The sequence below is a fragment of the Spodoptera frugiperda genome, chromosome 16 (genome assembly GCF_023101765.2).
Source record: "Spodoptera frugiperda isolate SF20-4 chromosome 16, AGI-APGP_CSIRO_Sfru_2.0, whole genome shotgun sequence".
Lineage (NCBI taxonomy): Eukaryota > Metazoa > Arthropoda > Insecta > Lepidoptera > Noctuidae > Spodoptera > Spodoptera frugiperda.
This window is the reverse complement of record NC_064227.1, coordinates 1,013,013-1,037,267: the sequence shown is the minus strand read 5'-3', so window position 1 is coordinate 1,037,267 and position 24,255 is coordinate 1,013,013. Positions and strand designations below refer to the sequence as shown.

The window sequence follows — 24,255 nt, the reverse complement described above, 5'->3', positions numbered from 1 at the left end:
CATCATTTGTCTTTTAAATCCCTTGTAAAAGGGGCCTATTGCCATATAATGGGCACAATTCCAGACTCCGTGCTACTACTGAGAAATTTTCAGAAAACCGAAAAAAGCATAGCAATACTTTGCCCAACTCGGAATCGAACCCGACACCCCAACACTCAACCAACGAAGCAGTGAATGTACTGAAACTACTAAAAGTATATGCATTCTAGACGACTAGACAAGACTATCACACTAATATTATTGTTTGTGTACAAATATTTGTTTGGATGTGTGGATGTTTATCCGTCAATCACGCTGAAAATACTGAACGATTTTTTATGAAATTTTTTATACAGACACCTCACGGTATGAGCTGACTTGGTTACTTTTTATCCCACGGGAACACGGCCGAAACCGCGGGCAGAAGCTTTATATGCATATAATTATATTGATATGTATTAGATTTTTTAAGGAACCTTATTTGCCACACTAGGATTATCTCTTATGTCAGTGGTAAACTGTGTATACCAATGAATATGATTGGTGGAAGCCAAATGCATCCACAGCAACATAGCATAACACATCTCTGCTGAAAAAACAACCTTATACTGTTATAAATTAAATTCCTAATCAAAAACATACCCACCATCTCCCTCCCAACATCTAAAAACAACTACAAGACAAGTATTACTCACTGACACTCACTCACACTCACTCATTAATTTAGTTTTCCACACCTTAATCAATGAACCGTTAATCCCCGAATATTCCGACCTCAGTCAATCATGGCGGTGTGACCTCGACTCACAATCAATACATAAATTAATCACCCACCTTACCCGATACCATCATAATAAACAGACACGGGCATTGATCCGCTAGATGGCGCTGTCTCTAGCAATACGTAAATAACAAACACTCTGTAATAAATTAAGATTAAAAATATAAAAAGTGCAGTAATAGTGAATTAAAGTAAGTGAATCTGTAAAACTAGACCCAATAACTCAGTGATAGTGTTATTCAATAATTGCATGCATAAATTGCGAAGTTAAACTAACATTTCCGAAACTCCAATCATCGCGGGAAAGTGTATTCAGTTACAATTTCATCTATAGCTACGGTACAAAATTTGTGTTATTCAGCGCTAAACTCACGTAGTTTTCAAGAGACATTAAGATAAGTGGTTTAACTAAAATAACTAAGAAGTGAAAAAAGTGAAAAAGTGATTTAAAAAATTCAACCGCCAAACTTTCAAAATTGCAAGCTAAAAGAACATTGACCCTCAGTGTATAATTCTAAACCAAATTTGTAATAACTAATCACCTATTTCAATACCATAGTTAAAGTTCGAGTGGCTAAGTGGTTGAACACGCTACATCTTTTGCTGGTCTACTTACATTGCACGAGTAGCAGGTTCAAATCTCAGTGACACATTAACTACTTTTCGGAGATAATTTGAAAATTTGTTTGGTGATTTCTTTAAAAAATCTGCTATTAATTTCTAAATAAAAATAAAAAAAAAGCTGGCAAAATATTTTGAATTAACTAACGACATCTAGTGTTCAAAATGTCATATCAGCCAAATGCTACCAAAAATGCCCACAAGATGGCAGTACTGGTAGTGTGTCATAAATGCAATAGATCTGTGGATGTAAAACAGACAGCTTTGTGTTCTGTTTGCAAGAACAATTTCGAACCAGACTGTGATGGGTATCCTGCTCAGACGTATAGATTAAAAAGCCCAGAATCCAAACGTAAATGGCGCTGTACATCATGCACAAAGAAAACAGTTGCTTCTGGAGATAATAATGTAACAATTAGGAAAAAAAACCTTCTGCTTTCGAAAACTCATACAAGTAATGAAAATCGATCGGGATCACCTGTCCATGATTTGCACAAACTGACCAATTCCACACCATCAAGAGCAGCACATGAAACGCCTTGGTCCACCCCAAAAAGTTCAATAAGTGATCAACATGAACTGTCTATGGATGATACGCACAATAATTCGTTATCAGTTATTGAGCAAACATTGTCACGCAGTATGGACCATACTATATTAAACGCCATTGGTTTCCGAGAAATTGACGAATCTATGCAGGAACTTCGGTCTGAACTTGCCAGTACACAAAATGAATTAGAACATGTAATACTAGAAAATAATGATCTACGTAGTCAAATAAATAAATTAACAAAAGAAAATGGTACGTTGAAAATGTTTTTATGTCATTCACCAAATTGCAAGAATAAAAAGAAGACAGGCACTCAGAATATCTTAACCCCGTCAAGATCTGGGGCTGTACATCTTGCTCAGACGGAATCCACCAAGACCATTAATGATGTGGCGCATATGCAGAAAACCATAGAGGACCTTGAACAACAGTTAGACGGGGCAAAGAGTGAAATAAGTGGCCTTAATAAGCAAATTCGCGAACTACAGCAGGCCCTACAAACTAAAAAAACTACGGACTCGCTGCCGCGTCATTCTTCTATGGATGACTCCAGATTTCCTACCAATCCAACAACGAACGGAAATAGAGGTAAAAATAAACTTTGCATTTTGACAAATATGAGTTCTTCTAATACTCTATCTGCTGTGGAGGATATATTTGGTTCACAGTTTTACTATTGTCGATATGTTTTTCCAAATATGAATGTGTTGCAATTGTTAAATAATCTAAATAATAAGATAGTGAATTTTAATATGAATGATTATTGTGTTGTTATGCTTGGAGGCAACGGTTTCAGTATGTCTTGTAATTATAAGGAAATGGTAAATGTTATTAAAAAATCTTTAGAACACGTAACTCACACTAATGTAATTGTATGTGCGCCCACTTATATTTGTGGGGCTCCCATCTATAACTACAAAATTGAATTGTTCAATAATCTTTTGCTCAAATGTCTTGAAAACAATAATCATGCTACCTATTTTGATTCGAATAGCTACCTCACCCTTGATATGTTCTCACAAAGTACTGGGAAACTAAACAAAAAAGGATTAATTAATTTGTACAAAGTAATTATGAATTATATTAAAAAGAACTTGTTTAATTCTTGTATTAATGCCGCAACACATAGTGAACGTAATAAGTTTTTTCTCGGCCAGTGACTGTCGTAAACAACGTCATCTTCGATCATTGAGGGGAGCAACTCAGTCATTCAATAATGAAAAAACAAAAAGTAAATCCGGTAAAAAAATGATGATGTATTATCAAAACGTGAGAGGTCTTCGGACAAAAACATCAGATTTTTATAGTAATATGATGTCGTCTTCATATGATTTCGTTGCTCTGACTGAAACTTTTTTGAACAGTTCAGTGTATGATTCTGAGTTGTTCACTTCTGATTACACTGCATTACGTAAAGATCGGCATGGTGATGTTGGTTGGGGAGGTGTTCTGTTGGCAGTAAAAAGTTGCTATGAGGTTAAGGAAGTAACAAATATTGATGATTTAACTGAGGATAAGGAATTGATATTTGTTATAGTTACGCGGAAAAATATCAAACTATTTATTATTGTTGTGTATTTGCCTCCTAGTTACAATTCCAAGCAATATCTAAGTGTATTACCTTGTATAGAGAATGCTATTGGTACTTATCCAGATTATGATTTTTTGATTGTTGGAGACTTTAACTTGAAATCGTGTAACAACTCTGTCAAGATGCAGTTTGATGTATTTCTTGATTACAGTAAATTACGTCAATGTAACAATGTTCACAACAAATTTGGCTGCATTCTGGATTTTGTACTGACAAACATAAGCATACAAAATGTTAACGTGATATCTGATGTTGAGCCCCTAGTCCACGTGGACGCTTATCATCCCCCTCTCGAAATATTTATTTCACTCTTGCCGTTAGAACAGACATTGACAAAACCAGTGTCTAAAAGTCGAGTACATAGCCCAAATATTGGATGGAATTTTCGTAAAGCAGATTTCCAGCGTCTGTATTGTCCCGATAATATACCTGCCTTCTTGATTAAGGACTGTTTAACTAGTTTTGAAACCCCTCTTCTTCATTTGTATAATCTCTCTCTGCAAAGCTGTGTCTATCCGAATAGATGGAAAGTTTCAAGAGTAACGCCTGTACCCAAAACTGGATCGTCCATGGAAGTCACTTCTTTTAGACCCATTGCTGTTCTATCGGTTGTTGCAAAGTTGTTCGAATCCATTGTCAATCACTCTTTAACCAATCAGTTGTCGGGACTTCTTAGTGACAGCCAACATGGTTTCCGACGAGCGCGTTCGACACTAACTAATCACATAAATTTTGTAGACTATGCTAGTAATAAAATGATAGCTGGTGGTCAAGTTGATGCAGCATATTTTGATTTTTCCAAAGCCTTTGATCTAGTAGACAATGACATTCTACTAACAAAGTTTGCATCTTTTGGCTTCTCGTCGCAACTCCTTAGGTTCATGGCAGATTATCTCAGGGACCGGAAGCAGTACGTGAGAATGGGTGTCTTCCGATCTCAAGAATATTACACAAGGTCGGGAGTAAGCCAAGGTAGTACATTAGGGCCGACACAGTTTCTCATCATGATTAATGATTTGCCTAGGGTTTTGATGGGTACAGAGTGTCTTATGTTCGCTGACGATCTAAAACTATTTCACTCAATCTCTGATATTTCGGATTGTGAGCAGTTGCAGAGTGATATCGATGCAGTCGTTAGGTGGAGTAAAAGAAATAAGTTAACATTTAATGTCACCAAATGTAAGTCGATCACGTTTACTCGTTCTAGGTCTCCTGTCATAATGTCATATGAATTAGCAGGTACACCAATTGAACGCGTTGCAACTATACGAGATCTGGGCGTTACACTGGATTGTAAATTAAACTTTCACGAGCACATAATTAAAACATCCAAAGAAGCTAGTAAAGCCTTAGGTTTTATAATAAGAACATCTTCTAATTTTAATAACCTGAAAACCATTAAGCTTCTCTATAACGCATATGTCCGTAGTAAATTGGAATACAACTCAATTATATGGAATCCTCAAGAAAAGTTGTATACCCTTATGATTGAAAAAATCCAGCGTAAGTTTGCACGGTTCATATACAAACGCCAATATGGATATTATCCATATTTATACCCGTCATTGTTTGTTTCTGGCATGGTGGGCCTGGACACGTTGGAACTGAGGCGCAAATTTGTACATATTTTCCATTACTACTGCTTGATTACTGAGAGGATAGATAACCCATCTGTGCGGGAGAACATTCACTTCTATGTCCCCGATCGATATTTGCGTGGTACTGGTAGGCGGCGTCACCGACTACTTGCTTGTCCACCAAGTTGGCGTTCTCCACAAGCTGATAATTGTCCAACGGGCCGGGCGATTAATTTAATTAACAGACTGTTACAGTGCAATCCGGATGCAGACTTATTCTTTAATAGTGTTGGTACTGTGTCAAAATACATTTTGTTTTATTTAAATATTTCTAAGTAATTATTATAATTGAGTATTTTATGTTATTTTAAGTGCGAGATGTTTTATTTTATGTTTTTGATTTAGTGTATAAGATTTGATTTTGATTTATTGTTAAAGATTTTATTTTGATTTATTGTAAATATTAGATTTTATTTTATATTAATGTAATTTTAAAAACATGTAGACGATTTGGTTGTATGACTGTAAGTCTATATTGTTGTAGAAATATGAATAAATGAATAAATGAATTGAACCTGGGACTCGCTTTGATGTTTCATCTGAACGGAAGTGAGAGGTCGCGAGATCATTAATCTTTTGAAATGTTGTATTTTTAGTTATATAGGTGTATATTATGTAATTTTTTCAAAGGAAATTAATTTTATTTTAATGTGGCGCGATGCATGTTTAAAGTTGTATTTTTTGTTTTTATGTTTTAATCATTTGTGTAAATTGGCTCACAGGAGAATGAGCTGTATTGGTCACATAGGTGTCGTCTTAGAATAATATACAAAGGCGATTGGGTGAGAGTAGCTTTGTTTATAAAGATCGATTAGTAGATCTTTATACATATGTTTGTTTAGATTAAGACTATTCAAGGCAATACAAATTGTTCTCAATGAAACTACTCAGACTATTGACAATTCCAAATCAAACCTAAAACTCCCAATTTTTTTCAGACCCTGGACTTCTTGAGGATCGCGCGATAATCTCTGGCCACCATAATTATATGTCTGCGAACAGTGAGCAAGGATAGCTTGCCGCCCGACCAGAACGTATCCGTTAGTCAGCAAAAGTCCGATACTTCCTCTCGCCTCACTCAAGGCGAAAAACGTCACTGGATCATTTTCTCCCACTCAAAAACAAATGTTCTTGTAATCTTATAGCATCAACTGCACTTACAATCACCATTATCCATAAGACACCTAAATATTTCCACAGACTTCTATATATTTTACCACCTCACCCAAGGCGAGAGAAGTCATTGGATGATTCTCCGATCAAAAAAACGGTCTTGAAATCTTTTAGCATCAGCTGTACTTACAATCACCATTATCTACAAGACTTCTGAATACTTCTATATATTTTACCATCATCCAAAACCCAACAATCCTATGACAAAGTACATAAAAACGTATGAACCATCAGACACACTACAATATGTACCCGAGAGCACGCTAGACGTAGGTAATGAAGTAATGGAGCCATCATTCAACTTGGCCTGCGCCCGCCTCATAAATCATAACAACTATCTTTGTTTTCTGTTTACTGCCAACAGTTCCAACTGCACGATAATAACGTTACATTATAACGCTTTGTTGTTTCCCTACAAGTGTAAACTATTAGCATACTACATTGAAATTGAAATGCCTGATCATGATTTTTTATTCGAGTATTAAAAGTCATGGGTAATATTAAGGCCTTGATACATCTATGTAATGATATGATATCAAATTAAGCATCGTGTCGTCGTGTGTGTATGTACACCCACTTTTCACTATTTGTGTTATAAGTCCCATTTAATAGCTTATTACCATATACTGGCCACAATTCCAGGCTCCGTGCTACTACTGAGACATTTTCGAAAAACCGAAAAAAGCCCAGTAATACCCTAGAATCGAACCCAAGACCCATTTCCCGGCAGTCGCACATGCGACCACCCGCGACGGTCAACGAGGCGGTAAATTTAAAAAATCTCAAGTTATAATAACACTTAAGACCACAACCTCAGAAGCACCATAAAACTAACAAGACATTTAATAAAACATGAGCCCCATCTTCATAACAGCGAATCAATTAACCCGACAACGATTAAACCATAATTAAGACCTCATAAACACTATAGACCCCACTAAAACAACATTAAACACTTTTAACATTTAACACTAACTCAGGGAGTTATTAAATTCGCTGCGTACATCCCTAAAATAAGCCCAAGGGGGCCAAAGGGTCAGGAAATTAATATTTGAACAGTAAAACGCGAAAAATGGTTCCCATGCCTTCATGTTTATTAGAATAAGGCCACAAATGTGCAAGAAAAGAACCCTCGTCGCCCCCTTGTGGGTAGTGGGTATGAAAAAATGGATACAAATAAAGTATTTAGGTTTATTACTTATGTTTTGGAGATAAATAATGAGTTGGGTTATGTTTAGGGGTCGCTAATGCAACTCCAAGGGTAAGAGGTATCAGTTGTTGAGTCGGGGAACGGGTCTTGTAATTTAGATTTTTTGAGAAATAGCTGAAAGTCTAGATTTGTGTAAGTTGTTATATGTTATACATTGTATAAATTATATCTTCCCCAAATACATTAGGTCTACTAGAACAAGAAGTATTGTAAATGACTGCATCGTGTACATATCCCACAAATACTTCTCAATACTATAACTCAATACGCCTTCATAATCCTCGAAGGAGCAAGCAGAGATGCATACATGTGTATCCAATGTAAAACCCACTTTTACTCGGCAGTTATATTTGTATTATTATTTTTAAAACAACATAATACGACTGTAATATCGTAACCATAGTCTCTGCCATGAAGCAAATACAAAGAGACGTCATAACTGGATTTCCTTTTAACACAATGCGTGACACTTTACAAGGAGCGCGTGACATTACAAACCACGATTTTCCAACATGCAGTCCCATATTACAAACATTTTAACGGGACACTTTCTAAGCGCTTACAACCATCTAAACCTTTTTACTTAATCATAATTCTTATACTTTATGATATCATTAAGCCCTGCACCCATTTGTTTTGTCACAGTGCAAAATCACATTATAGCATCTCCTCTTTGTACTTGCTACATGGCCTCTGCCTATCCACATGGAAAACAGGCGTGAAGTTATGTATGTATGTAGATTATGGCTAACACCTTTAGCCCTGGCCTTTCAGGGCAGGGTAAGTAGAAACCACAAACTTTTTTGGCTTCTGTCACACTTTTACATCTACTCATACAAATCAATTTTGTTTACTCAAATGAAAATAAAAGAAAATTGCTCAGCCTTGTAAACAGATTTCGAAATATGAGCGGTGTCGCGGTCCAATCATATAGGTCAATGTCTGAGAACGCGTCATTCAGTCAAGGTTCGATACCTGAACGATGTTATTATTAGTACGTTTCATAAATGCTGTCTTTAATCGTAATATAATTAATGGAATGAAGGAAACTGCAGTTATTTTTTCATGTAGGAAAGTTGTCGTAGTATGAAAGTTATCGAGTTCGATTCATTGATTAGGCAGTGCCAATTATCTTTTTCTTTTTTTTTTGAGGAGGGAAAGTCATCCAATGACTTCTCCCGCCTTGGGCGAGGCGAGAGGGAGTGTCAGACTCCTACTGACTAAAAACCACCCCGTTCCTTCTCCTGCTTTTCGAGCTGGAGCCCCGGTAAGCCCGCTAGGTAGTCCGCAGCTCCGGATCGAGTGCCAATTATCATATTGTTGTATTTTTCAAAAACTTTTTATTGCTTCTTGCTGGCTTTTTTTAGGAATCATGTGAAGAGGCCTATGGTAAACAATGGATGTGGGTTGTGTAGCTAAAATGACACAGATGATTATGATGATAGATTACACAATTTGCGCTGTTTTCGCTTGTATATTCGAATCATAATTCTATTTTTTTAATAGCTATTATTTTAATAGCTAATAAACAGAAAAGTACTCATAAGTCACATCAGTTGTCAAAGATTAATGATTTTCTAAAAAATCGATATTAGTTAAGACTAAGATTAATGTTTCTAGTGCACTAGACACAGTGTTTTTAAAATTGACGCACGCGCACTAACCTGAATTGATTCATTCCAAGAAAAATCCATTAAATACAGTTTAGATTGCGGCTTTTAATTTGATTCTGTATATCATCACGACTATTAATCTATTGGGGCATCTATTGACGTAGAGGCTGTTCTCATTTCTTCTACGATAACATTACGTGTTTTGTTTGACAAAGGAGTAAGCAGAGCGCTTTGATATTTTTTCTAAAATTCGTAGTTGTGTAAAATCCGATGTTATAGGGATACAACTTATTTTCATACTTCAGATACTTTTCATGACACCATAGTAACATTATTTTTTTTAATTTAAATTAAGTTTAATTTGTTCAAGGCGTTCCAATTTTCACTTTTGCCACCATTCGACCAGCGAGGCAGAAAGAGGAAAGCACAAATATCCGAACGTAGTACCCCTCTTTTTTTAAATCGGTAAAAAATTCATTCTTAATATGTATTTAACACCAACATAAAACTTAACCAAATAAAATGGACATTTTACAAAACAATGAACGCATTACATATCTCCATTACATAAGGCTCTGACCGCTGAAAGAAATCAATTCATTCCTTTTTCATAGTAAACCGCTTTTCAGCTCCCTTCAGCCGGACAATGGGCGCACAATAAGGCTTTCAGTTACGCCCATGCACTGTAATATGAGACTGAAACATGATGACTAAGTTTATATTGTAATATGTGTCATTCTTTGAAAGGGGCTTCGCTTCAGGTGTGTGTTTAGTATATCGATTTTTCAGCTAGTTATGGCTGTGAGCTTTATGAAGTGAGCAGTGAGCTGGTTATCATTATTATGCATTGTCACGCCTTTTATCCCCGAACAACACAAATGGTGAAGTGCAGCACTGCCTACCCCAGGCAGTGCTGCACTTTTCACCATTTGTGTTGTAAGTCCCATGTAATAGGGAGTGAGCCTATTGCGATATACCGGGTACAATTCCAGACTTCGTGCTACTACTGAGAAATTTTCGAAAAACCGAAAAAAAGTCCAGTAATATTATGCCCGACCCGAGAATCAAAACCCGAAACCCCTTGTCCAGCAGTCGCACTTACGACCACTCGATCAACGAAGCAGTACTCTATCTACTTGTATAATAAAAAAAAAAATTCAATGTAAAATTTTAGATGAAAATTCTTAAACAGCGACACGTGCACAGTTCAAACTTTAAACAGACATTATTTACCAAAAACAAAACGTATTCGTATTAGTTTAGAATTCATTTTAGTTTGCACATGTTCGGTAAATGGCAAAGGTGAATAAACCTTGGTGAAAGGTCAGCCTTATATGTAATACCAATATACAATGTACACTGATTCAATATAATGTATTGTACAAAGGAAATTGAACAACATTGTAACTACTGTTAATGTCAATAGAGGTGAATTTCGCATGAAGGATATATTTGTAATGTTGTGTTAGAAATTCCTTTTGTTATAATATTAATTTAGCTATTAATAGGTAGAGATGTAATCATTCTGTTATGTATTAGGTATTATTTTAATCTAGACTAATATATAAAATTGGAGTGTCTGTTTGTAATATTGAAATAACCGTTTTTTACTACATGCATATAAATACATACATATACATATGATACATTCACCTTAGATTTTCACAATTTTTGTCTGCCTGTCAGTTGTTTCGGTTAATCTCTAAAATGGCTGGACCGATTTTGACAGGACTTTAATTTTATTGACAGGTAACTGATTTACTAAAAAGTAAATTACGCAATTTTATTAAAAAGAAATCTGACAGAAGTCATTATTCTACATGAACGAAGACGCGGGCAACAGTTAGAAGAATATAAGAATAATATCAAGCCCAGACCACAATTTAAGCCTCCATACTAGTCCACATTTTAATGTGCCTCTTTCTGATAGCTAAAAACCTATCAACACGTTTTTACTTATAATATTATTGAACAGGGCCAATATTTTACTTTATGACATCTCTTTATACTTGCTTCATGCTAAAAACCAATGACTCAGAAAGACTTCTGGGTGCTAATAACCTGTCTACACCTTTTTACTTATAATATCATTAGACAGGACCGATATTTTATATATACACAATTACATTATGGCATCTCCTCTTTGTACCTACTTCACGCTAAAACCGAATGACTCAAAAAAAAACACAATACACTAACAATTATAGCAAGTTTAAGGGCAAAAGCCCCGACAATGGGCATACACGATTAAGGCACAAATCAGGGGTCACCTTGCCGTACATAATACATGGCACGGCGCAATTGTAACAGCTAACGACTTCATGAATTTATACTGAACCTTGAAAATTACACGATTTTTATCAGCTTGTTAGGCTTTTGTTTAGTAACTCGTAAAGGCTGGGTAAAGTCGGGTAAATGAACTAAATGACATGGAAGAAAATTCTTGCGTTAGGTAAGTTTACTTAGTGTGACCCATCGCTGAGTAAAGAACTTAACTGTGATCCCTAGACATCTACCAGGCGTGGGGATTTGGTAAATATTTACGAAACTTATGAAAATTTTCAAAAAGCGAGAAAAGCTCAGTAATACTTTGTCCTTGAAGCCCGAGACACCTTGTCCGGCAGTCGCACTTGCAAACACTGGACCAACGAGGCAGTCATTACAAATCTTATCATCTTAAAATCCAGTTGTATAAGAGTACATGAATTTATCTTTTATCTCTATACCTAAGTTACCAAAAGCGTATTTAAACCTCAATTTTCGACAATTCAACTAATACCATAACACATTAATACATACACTTCAGCCTACCTCTTCTACACTGAACAAGCGTAATACTATATTTACTATATTTATTCACCCCTGCCTAAATACAATTACTTCCAGCTATAATTACATGTCAGGCCTGAGGCTGCCTCAGACGTTGTTATCCAAACTGGTACCAGACTACATATGGCGATGTGCCACCTAAACCTAAGTAAATAGCCTTTAGGGAACACCTTAGTATGTTACCACCTTACTATATAGTTTGTATTATGTTAAAACTTGGAAAGAACTACTGTGTACTATGTTTTTCTAATTAGATTTAAGCGTTGTTGTTTTTTCGTGTTATAAGATTATAGAGAGAGTTGTAGCATTTGAACGTTTAAAACTAATTTTCCATATCCAAGAATGAATCATTATAAAAATGTACATAAATAGGAATAAAGTTTTGTTATATACTTTACATTTGGATTAAAGAACAATTCCACAATTACACGAAAACAGTCAAAAAGGTAAAACAGTTTAGCTACCTATATGACTTTTTTATTAAAATCAAGAACGCGAATTTGCGATTCTTATTACGATAAACTTGATTTCATAACAAGATAACTTTTATTATATCATACCTACATACATAAACTTACACCTGTCTCCTATAGGGGTCGGCAGAGACAGTGGAACTCTAATTGCTACGAATCTTAGATACCTCTTTCATAATATCACACCTACATAATAAGAAAGTATAAGGAGTAGATAGAATATTTTACATTACTCTTCGCTAGTTATATTATAAGTCCCATGTAATTATTGGGGGCAAGCCAATTACCAGTCTCCGCCTGAAATTACATTTTCCATGCTATCACTTAGAATTAGGAATAAGTCCAAGTTACTTATGTCCTACCCTTATATCGAATGCAGAACCTCTTATTTTTTATGGAATAGTTTTCCGAGCAGACGGGTTACCTGATGGTAAGCAATCAGCGCCGCCCATGGACACCCGCAACACCAGAGGAGTCACAGTCTTGTTACACCAAAAAGCTCTTTTTAACGAAAAATATGTAATTTTCTATAATGTGACATCTATAAAGACGAGCTTAAACGGTCGTTGTATATTTAATCGGGCCGTATTTCAGATGAGTTTCAGCTGAAACTGATATAACACGATCTCTATTATGTTGTTACTAACTGAAATATCTGAAAACATAACACTTTTTGTTCTTTAAAAAGTAAGCTGAGAAGCATTTACATATAGCACAGCACAATTTTTCAATTTTTATTAGCTGCAGTATTAGCATTTACAGAATATGAAAACAGAATAAAAGAACGTAAACTTAAAAAAAAAAACGCCTTCAATTTTCTCCATTATTTTTTAAATTAGAATCCAATAATAGTACAAGTAACTTGAAAAGCACTAGGCTTCAGTAGGAACGAGGTGGTTTTTAATCAGAAAGAAAATTGTTGACAGTAACACAAAACTGTGCTACTTACCATAAGGCAGTTGTCCCACCGGCAACGATGAACGAGTAACGAGTAGAGCTAGAACTAGAAACGAGTGAAACGAGTGAAAACAAAAACAAACAAGTGAAGCGAGCACTCGCCGGCAGTGTGAACAGTCAGCGATCAACTATTTGTATATGCATCTCTTTTGTTTACACGGAAAGTATATCTATTGTATATAGTTGTAGATAGTTAGTCGTTCACTCGCCGTTGGTGGGACAACTGCCTAACACATACGTTTTTCTACATCCACGCACAAACGGACAGCAAAAAAACCCTCTTTTCATCAAAATATTCAGCCATTATACATACTTATACATATTATACATACACAGCTTAGTATAATATTACTCGTCAGCTAAGATAAGTCATCAATCAAGCGAACATTCATGTCTCCGCGATGACATCTTATTTTGATCGCGAAAAGCTTTTTGTGTGTTACAGTAACTGTGCTTGCAACGTGTATTGCAACATGTTGCGACGTTTGTTCTTCTCTACGTTCTTGTACTAACAAATAGCTTCACCAACATTTTTATCTTTAAGTAAATATTTAAAGTTAAAGTCAAAATCAAAGCATTAATCCTAAAAAAGCACTTTTGAAACGTCAAATTGAATTGTCCGTCAGTCTATCTGTCATTGAAGCTAGATGCTCGTTCCAAGGTGTAGCTTTGAATGGAGAAGAATTCTCTTTGATATTCAGAAATGGTCTAATTGAAACATTATTGACACTGACACTGTAACCTGTTTATTCTGCATGATTGCGTTACGTATCACGTAACATTGATGTTACGCGAACGTGACACTGCAACGTTTTATGAGTTGTCTTACTCGTCAACGTTTTACGAGTATCACAGTAAAGATAATAAAATTATTTCTATTTAAATAAATTGTCACCAAATGTTACAATTGTATAAAATTCTATGTTCCCACTTGTATCAATAGAAAAATTTTAATTGATAATGAAGCCTGAAATTGTTATCTATAATATAAAAATAAGTCGGGTTTTCCTTCCTGACGCTGTAACTCTAGAACACACTAACCGATTTTCACAGTTTTGCATTCGTTGGAAAGGTCTCGGGCTCCGTCAGGTTTAAAGCAAAGAAAATTCGGAAAAAAAGTCAGGAAAACAGGCTAAATCATTGGTGGTTCAAACGGAGTTCGCCGAATTTGCTAGAATACTATAAAAGCAATGATTTAAACTTACCAATACTAAAAACACATACAGTTACATATCTCAACACACAGATTAATAAAATAAAAAACATTATAAATCTCAGTTTTTCATCATTTTTCAAGGAACACTCGCGAGCGGCCCTATACAATATCTCTGCGATGTCCATCAATCACCTTCAAGCAGACACGAGCTCATATTTCTCTCAGCATATATTAGTTTGTATGTTTGTTTGTTTGCTGGTTCTTTCTCTGTATTTATTGTACGGAAATAGGGACAATAGCTGCATACATATGTGTGTTCGTTTTGTTGTGGTTTTGTTAAAAGATAGGTATCTATGTATGTAAATATGCATATACATACTGTACCTATATGATAATATGTGTCTGTAGTTGGATTGAGTATTATAAATAGTATTTGTACATTGTATAGCGGTATTACTTGACGCAATGTGCACCTCTGCCTACCACTTCGGGGGGATAAAAGGCATGACGTTGCAGATATGAATAGTATTTTTTTTATTATTTAATCTAAGAGCAAGAGTAGGAACATGTTGGTTTTTAGTCAGTAAGAGTCTGACACTCCCTCTTGCCTCGCCCAAGGCGTTGGATAATATTCTCCCCTTAAAAAAGTACACAAATTGTGAGTATACTTATGTGTATCTTCAAATAAATCGTTATGTATGTCTGTCACAACATTAACAAGTTTTTATAATCTGATTTATATTCAACAGAACGCAGTGCGATTGACCTATAGCGATACCAAGATTCGATTCCGGATTTTATTGCAATACTTTTTATGAGTTTTATTTGCAGTAAAATGGGGATCACGGAAACGGATATCGGTACCGCTCAAGTTTTGTTTATGGTTTTGAATTTGTATTTTATAGGAATTCGGGAGGTTTACTTAAATAATGACATAAGGAAAACATCACGACAGTGTTTCCTTAGATTGGATTGGTAGACGACTCTTGTATCATCAAATTTATTTCAGTTATAACTAACTAAGTCACTTTACTAAACTAACTCGACCCTATCGAGTTTGAAAACGGTACATCTAATTTGTTCTAGGTTTACATTCAGGCTTCTTGATTCTCAAAATGCAGATAAGGCATTACATTTTCTTTTTTTATATACTTCAATAAGGTGCAGGGTTCGAATGACTTTGTTCAGTAAATACATATATTTAAAGACAAAAATTACCTTGCCTTTATCCTAAACCAAAGAACAAAAATAACTAATCAATAGTCAAACAAATTCCCAGAAATGTTTACGAAACAGAATTCGAACTCAGTAACCCCCTACATCCAATCACCAGCTCAAAATTCACCAACAAAACTTAATAATTTCATTACATATGGATTTAACCATTTATGTTAAACTATGTGCATATATTTGAATAACATATTTGTACAAGCTCGGATTCGAACCCCCTACCACGGTGTCATGTTTTCGTCACTCAAGGCCAAGTAAAAATGGCGGTGTATAAATAGAACCTGGTTTATAAATAGCTGAAACCGTTTTCAGTGGTTTGTTGGAGATAAGATGGTTGAACTATTTCAGGGTGTTTTCAGTTCACCTTACTAACGTCAAAGTCAGAATATAGAAGTTAAAAAACAATTACATATACAACGTGTAACAAAATACCCATATGCGTCAAGAAGCACTGATGAATACATGTTGAATAGAGTCTCTAAATGAAGTTTCATCTTAAAATACGTTTAAAACAAAATTACTACCAAATACTTACATACAAACGTGTCACAAAACAACAAGGATCACTCGCTAATATTACGAAACATTTCTTCTGTCAATCTGATCGCCTAGTACCTGTCTACCTAATTTTAATTCGAGCGGCGGCGCGTTTTCAAAAATTCATAACTTGGTACCGTACCATGAAAACTTGAGTTTAAAATACTAGTTATCTAGAAACCGAGCAATTGATATGTATACTCCCTTTTTGTTACACGTTGTATATCCTATTTTTTGGCCAGTTATTTATTTATTTAAAGCTGAAGCTACATTATACAAATTTAACAGAAAAGATAGGTACGTTGAGCAACTATATATATACCTATATGTTACATTTTAGTGTTATTTTTCCTGAAGACAGATCTCGTGCTTAAAAACATTAAACACAATTTGACTGCACGGTTAACGCCCTGGCTGGGAAACTTGCTGCCGTGCAACGGGTAGCGGTTTCAATTCCCGCATGGAGCCACTCTTTGTGTGATCCACAAATTGTTCCTTGGGGTCTGGGTGTCATGTGTATGTGGAATTGTATGTTTATAAACGCACCCACGATACTGGAGAAAATCCTAGTATGGATCAAAAGGTAAAGTTATATATTTTTTTTAAATTGAAGGATTGTTTAGTTAATATAAAGAGAATCTGATGTACATACCTACATATCTCAGATTTTTCTTCAAGGTCTAAAGAGATAAATACCAGCTCACATTACCTTCATGTTATTTCTAGAATTAGTTTTATAGAATTTATTTTTTACTACTTTATAGGCTTCAGAGCAAATCATTCGTTAAGTAAACCAACGTCGTAGCCAGCGCCTACGCCGTAGCAAGGGCATCTACGCCGTAGCAAGGCTGTCTGTGCCGTAGGCTATATCTTTTTTTAACATTTACATATAATACTGTTTTTGAACAAAATACTGAATTTTTTAGCTGAAATAACGATAAAATTAGTCCTTATGCCATCTATTAAAGTTTAATTTTGCATACAGCGTCATTGTGACTTTAAATGATTTTCTGTCAAAATACTTCTTCAAGTTCTACATTTGTTGGTTGTTATATTAATATTGTCCCAAAACCAATAATCAGAAGCCTAAGAATACACCATAATAGTTCCATATGACTTATAGCCAACTACAAAATCAAAAAACCCATACAAAACTTCGACGTAACAAGAAAACGAAACAACACTCTCCTCGTTCGAGTAACAACCACTCCACCGCTACTAAAAAGTAATTTAAATCCATTTCATCCAAACTTATGGCCTCTTAAACTAAAAATCTTCGCATCCCACATACTGACATAAACGTCAATCAACATTGAGTGCTTTACGTACAACTGTCAAACTAGCTTGACGTATGACGTGCATCCGGCTGTCAAAGTGTGCTGAAAGGTTTTTATGCTGTATTTTATGAGTAGGTCAACAATTTACGGGTTTACTATTCGAAGATGGGTGTACTGTTTTATAAAGTTTATGTTATTTATTGTAAACATGAGTTCTTGATACTGGTTTTTTACTTTTTTGAGAGTTTGAATATGATAAACACTTCTTGTCATGGTCTGTTGATGTGATTTTCTAGGAAGTTAATCTCATACATACATACATAACCTCACGCCCGTCTCCCATGGCGATAGACAGATATAATAGAACGCCAATTCCTACGAATCTTACACACCTCTTACGCTTCATCAACAGTCATCAGTCTTTTCTATGCATACTCGTCGGTTAAAGGTACTTTTAATTTACCCCTTCTTTTATATATCAAAGAGGGTCCTTCGTTCAATGTCTGTATCAACGGTTAAAATCGTGTCCAGCAGTATTATATAGGCGAATCCTAAACTCTTCTTTTTCAAATTATGTTATCTTTTTTCATGTATTGTAAGAATAATTCGAATAAAATATCAGCCAGTGCATTTTATTTAGCTCAGCCCAAAATCAGCAAAAGGTATATTTTGTAATATTCGCATTATCTCTTAAACTCATGAACTTAAAGTAAACATAACATAAGCACAAAAAATCAAACTGACATCAAAAGTCCCTAGAGATCACCTGTAAATAAATCCTTTACAGCAGACATTTCGTATTTCCATCTTGACATTCTAATAGAGAGACATGTATCCCCCGACAGATTGACATCTCACTGTGAGCCTTTTTAGAGGCCAAAGGGCTAACAACAAGATGTCAATGTCAAAAAAATATGTTGTCTAGATGTGGAACGACTTGTGATCACAAAGATTTCGATATATTTGTTCGCAGTCAGACGTCTGGTTAAAAAATACTGACTATATCATCAAAATGTAGGGCTGAAAATTATGACAAATAAAGCTTTTGGAATCAACTTATTACATTAATTAAAATATTTGTTTAGATTGATATTAGTCATATCCTTACTTACAATATAAATGATAAAGTGTTCTTCTCTTTTTTCATATCGCAACCGATAGTTTTATTTTAAAGTCAAAGTCAAAACATTTATTTCACTTAACACATTGAACGCCGTGGTTAGCGGAGGACTTGCCTTCAACGATTTTCTATTGGCAGGCAAAGACTTAATCCTAAATTAGGCAGTTTTGAAACGTCAAATTGAATTGTCCGTCAGTCTGTCTGTCATCACTGACAGCTAGATGCTCGTTCCAAAGTGTAGCTTCGAATGGAGAAGAACGAGCAAGTAACTCCATCGATTATTACTTTTGTGTTAAGATTTTGGAGAATGACATCTGACATAGAATGCATTTTTCCTGGACCTATAATAATAATTACTTGTATCACAATACATAGAATAGCTTACAGACTACATAAAATGTATAAAGTATTTTTTTCTGAGCATGACTTGCACAATTTATGAAAATAATCTCCGATACAAATGTTATACGAGTAATTTTAAGTTAAAAGTTGCGTAGTGGCTTAAAATTAACAAAACAAAATGTAATTAACTAACTGTTCCTACATAGGTGCTTAACGTTATTGATTAAGAATGAATAGAAACTAAAAATGTTCATTTAATAGTAGTTTTTAATGACAAAAAGGTCTTTAGCCTAATATCGTTTAAAAATATATTAAAAATAGTTACCAAAAACATATTTGATGAAAACCTGCATTCAATAGCACCAATACCAATTCAATCCACTTTGGCAGTCACATTCCGATCGAAATGCCTTTTCCGTGTTGACAATTGTAGTTTTCCACTTTTAATTCAGCCTGAGCCAGTTTATTCACAAAGTTTTTCAGGCTTAGAGCCAATAAAGTGAAAGTAACTGAAAACTTGGCTACATTCAACAAAGTAAAACATTATACGACGATAGACATAAATTGATACATTTTAAAGTAGGTACAACGTATTGATTGAACGTGCGAGTAAAAATATCTCAAGTTCAAATATTTTCATTTCATCTCTCCGAAGTCAAACAGGGACAAAAAGCCCGCAAGCCGCAGCGACAGCAAAAATAATTAAATAAAAACACCGCATTTCACGCACAACCGTATTTACTGACCTTACAAAAGAAACAGTACTCTCTCGGGTCTAACACAACGTTTGCTCCATAAATCCCAACAACACAGCTCTGCAGATGAAATATACACGGGATTAAAACGGTTGTAAAACGTCAATTTCAAGTTAAACATTTTACGGTGTCGAAACGGCAAATCGACGCCATGACACATATTTTCCCGCGTTCATATTTAATGGCGTCGACAGGTGTCAGATATGCGCAACATTTTGTTTAAATGGTAACTGATGCATTCCAGCGCTGACCGATGACGGACGATCAATACTTTTGAATAGCTTTGATTGGCTTACAATGTATAATGACTGTGCAAGTACTCACCCCAGCGTTGTCATCGTCACAATGGTGTACCAGAAGGCAGCGGGAATGGATGTGAAATTAGTATCTTGCTCGTTCTTCTCAGCGTAGAACATCACCGTGGCGAAGATGATGATCGCCATCGCTAACGAAAACACCAGGAAGCCCAGCTCACTGGCGCACGACTTCAACGTGTACCCCAGGATCCGCAGCCCCTGAGAGTGCCTGGAGAACTTGAAGATACGGAACACTCTGAACACTCTCAGGGTCACGAAGGCGCCGGAGACGTCGTCATTGTCGGTGATCCCGAGCCCGATGTAGTACGGCAGGATGGCGACTACGTCTATGATCGACATCACGGATCGCACGAACTTGCAGCGGTCCGGCGCTGCGAAGAGTCGGAGCAGGTACTCCGCGGTAAATATCATCACACACGCTGTGTCTAAGCAGAAGAACACGATTTTGTATCGCTCGCCACACGGCAGGGTCCCAGCGCGGCCGGGCCGGTGGCCGCACGGCACTGTCTCCACTACGTTCGCCATCACCGATACTGCGATGAAGAACCCAGTCACATAGTAAAATACCAGCGCAGCAGTCGAAGTGTGGGGGTTCTCGAACGCGCGCCACATCTTCTGCCGCAAATCTGTCAGTTGAGGCAGGCTCTGATCTCCCGCCTCACTTAACTTATCGTCCATCAGCCTTTCGGCATTCTCACGTTTCCTATCACGGTAGTCCTCATAACAACAGTCCCCGATCACGTCAGGTAGGATCCCAAAGAAAGCCAGCTCCTCGTCGTAGCCCGTCAGACACTCGTGTTTGGGATAGTGCAACTTGCCAGTCCTGTAGTAGTTTAGTATGTGGCGGAATATGTCTGGATCTCTGTCGAAGAAATACTCTCTGCTGTCCTCGTCGTAGAAGAATTCCCTCTCGGTGGAGCCGAGCAGTGAGTCGGGGTATTTCTCGAGGGTGTTCCGCCATGTCTCGAAGCGTCGTCCGGAGACGTTGATGAGGAGCTTCTCGTCTTCGGCGCGGCGCCGGTCCTTGGGGACTGGGGGCGGCGGTAGTGGGTGTGTGGCTATGGGAACCCATCCGATGGCGGCTGCTCGAGCGAAGGGCAGCCAAGCGGCGACGGACGCCATGGCGCGGGCGGCGTGAGCGGCACCGCCGCGAGTACTGATGCCCCCCCTCGTGCCACTATTTCGGGCCGCCCAGATGAGCGCAGTGTTGCCACACGCAAAGTTTAATTACGAATATAGTTGGACATTGTTTTTTGATCTATTTTTGTGTGTTTAGTCTGATTGTGATGTTTACTTGCGTGTAATGCATTCGTTGGCTTTCTTAGATTGTGTTTGATTGCATATTTTTTGTTGTATTTACAGTTTCATTTTAGATTGCATTACGTGACTAATAGAAAACTATAATTGAAATAGCAAATAATCTTTAATGCGGTGTCTAATTCTCAGGAAAATAATATTTACACTGGTTAGTTTTGGAAACGAAAATAAACGAATTTGCAGTAAACCATACAATTCTGCAATCAGTTGTAAATGAAATAAAGACATTTCAGTGACTACTAATTGTGTAATATTATTTAACGTCAGGTCTAAAGTAACGACATGATAAGAATCTTTTTTTTAATAGAAATGAATGAAATAAATGAATAATTACAATGTAATCATTGTATTTATTTAATAAAGAACATTAAACTATCTTTAAAAAAATCATAATAATTTAGACAAAAATATTAAGAGACACGATCATACAAAGAACCAAACAATAATTATCATTGAACCCATACACCATCACACAAAAACCATACGAGAGAAAAAAAATAACAAAAATAAAAATTTTCCCATTTCCCTCAAACGAGTGGAAATTTCCCCGCGCCCAGCAACCCTATCCCGGGTAGGAGCGCACGGCGCCTGCGTACAACGTGACGTCACTGACTAATAAATTGATTTTCAGCTAGCTATCTCTCTCACTCCTTCGAGTGACCTTTTGTATGTATATTTTTCAGTTTTCTGAAAAGCTTTTTGTCTTCAGGAAGTGAAAAGACCTGAATTTAGCTTTAGGCTAGGTTTTATTTTTTAACGCTTTTAATGAGAGGTTAAGCGGATGGGGTTAAGGTTTGGAAATGGATGGGTGTGCGCTCGGTTTGTTTGGCCGTGAGAGTAAGCTGTTGCAGGCTGTTTGGTTGTTGGTTGGTCGTTTGTTTTTTTTTAGTTAGTGTTCGTTGTGGTTTCGGTTTGTATAATAATTTAAATAAATCATTTAAATTAATTAGATATATTGATTGGTCATTTATTTAAAAAAAAATACGTTTCTTTGATCAAACGATCACTTTCATGTGACTGAACACAATATTTCAAGGTTCGATTCTCGTCTCATTTTTTTTTATTTATTTTTTCAAAGATGCATATTTACATTTCATTACATAATATTATGATAATAAAGACATATTGACCCATTTAGAAAACATTTACTAACATGACACGAGAATCGAACCCAGACTCTTCACAAAGTCAAGTAGTCACGAAAAACCATAGCTGCCATATTACATACCCCATAAGATGACCATTATAACATTATCCTTCACTCCATAGTATGGTATAAGTAGAATTTATATGTTATGGGTCCCCTAAGTGCATATACTCATAAATCCATACATAAAAATATGCAACTTATACATATTTAAAGAAAAATCAACTCTAACCCTATAAAAATACAGTCGATTTTACTATATCAAAATCCTATAAAAAGGTCGTAAAAATCTCCAAAGCTTAGAGTAAATTGGACTGTATTTTGACGCTGTTAAAGTTCATATTAGAAAATCAAGGGCCTTTCTATTGAAGTGTGAGAATTTTGGTATGTGTAAAGTCCTTATTTTCTAAGCAGTAAGGGTCATATTGCAACTACTTGAGGGCTCTTGGTATACGCTTGACCGTACTTCTAATCTTTTGGACACATTTCCTTACTTTTGTCCACGTTTTGCGTGTAAATATTAAACATTACGCTTGTTTATTGTGTAACGGGGTTGGTAGAGGTGGTTACAGTATAGTTTTGGAAGTCAAAGTCAAAGAAAGCATTTATTACAAAAGTTGGTCTAGCATCAATTTATTTTTTCATGGTGTAAGCCGAAAAATGAGAGAAAACGGATCACCTGATAAGCAATCGTCGCCGTCGACCCGAAACACCAGAGGCGTTATAAGTGCGTTGCCGGCTTTTTGGGGTTATAAAATTAAGGGTTGTTGGGGATCCGGGGATTGGGAAGAGGGGTAATCAATGGAAAAAGTCCACACAAATAATCGTTCTGAGTGGGAAACAAACCTAAGACACCTTACTTTACGCTTTACTTTTACTAAGAAGACTTTTAGTAAGATGAAATAAAAACTCTTAATTAAAAGAAAATTTAATACATACAGCCTGTATTTAAAAAAAATACACAAACTCCTCAAAACGTCGAACACAAATAAATCCATCCTACGACCTCAAAGGAATAAATAACTTAATCTCATAAGCCGAAGTGTCAATATTGCTTAACCGTACTCCAAAGGCTTTGACAGGATTACAAAGATTTGCATTGAACAGAAATCGAACCCACTTATTGAGTTAGGAATTATCTTGTTATAATAATAATGAATCTATTTTTGATTATCTCGGGAGTTCAGTGGTTTTATGGTTCACTGAGCAACGGTCTCGGGTTCAATTCTCGAGTAGGGTAATTGCTTTTTGAATATTGATAGTAAGAGCTTAGAGTATGGAACTATAGGGCCTAGTGTATATAACTATATGGCTACAAGATTCGCCATTCGATTTAATTATAAATGCGAAAGTTTGTAAGTTTGTGTGTGTCTGTTCGTTACTTAATCACGTCAAATGCTTGAAGGGATCGGGATGAAATCTGGAACAGGGGTAGATTTTGGTCTGGAAAAAACATAAAATACTTTTTATTATCTCACGGAACAGAAGCTTGTTCGATAAATTAATGTCTTCATAACAAGAAATTGAATTTCTCCGTTACACATTATCAGCCATATGATGTATACTGCCTCGTTGATGAAGTGGTTGCAAGTGTGGCAAGGTGTCTCGGGTTCGCTTTTAAGTCGGGTAAGGTAGGTATTGTG

The 24,255-nt window shown here is 36.0% G+C and overlaps 1 protein-coding gene across 4 annotated transcripts in view; it reads right to left on the bottom strand.

The window, feature by feature from the left end:
- LOC118280643 (potassium voltage-gated channel protein Shal) overlaps positions 1-21,325 on the bottom strand; it is a 96,730-nt gene extending 75,405 nt beyond the window's left edge. For 3 of the 4 annotated variants that reach the window (XM_050699482.1, XM_035600912.2, XM_035600917.2), the window contains exon 1: positions 20,156-21,325. In XM_050699482.1, coding sequence (XP_050555439.1) covers positions 20,156-21,270 — 1,115 coding nt within the window. In that variant the 5' untranslated portion in view covers positions 21,271-21,325. The remainder of the gene's footprint in view (positions 1-20,155) is intronic. The other variant, XM_035600915.2, reaches the window with a different exon arrangement.
- Between the last annotated feature and the right edge of the window lie 2,930 nt (positions 21,326-24,255).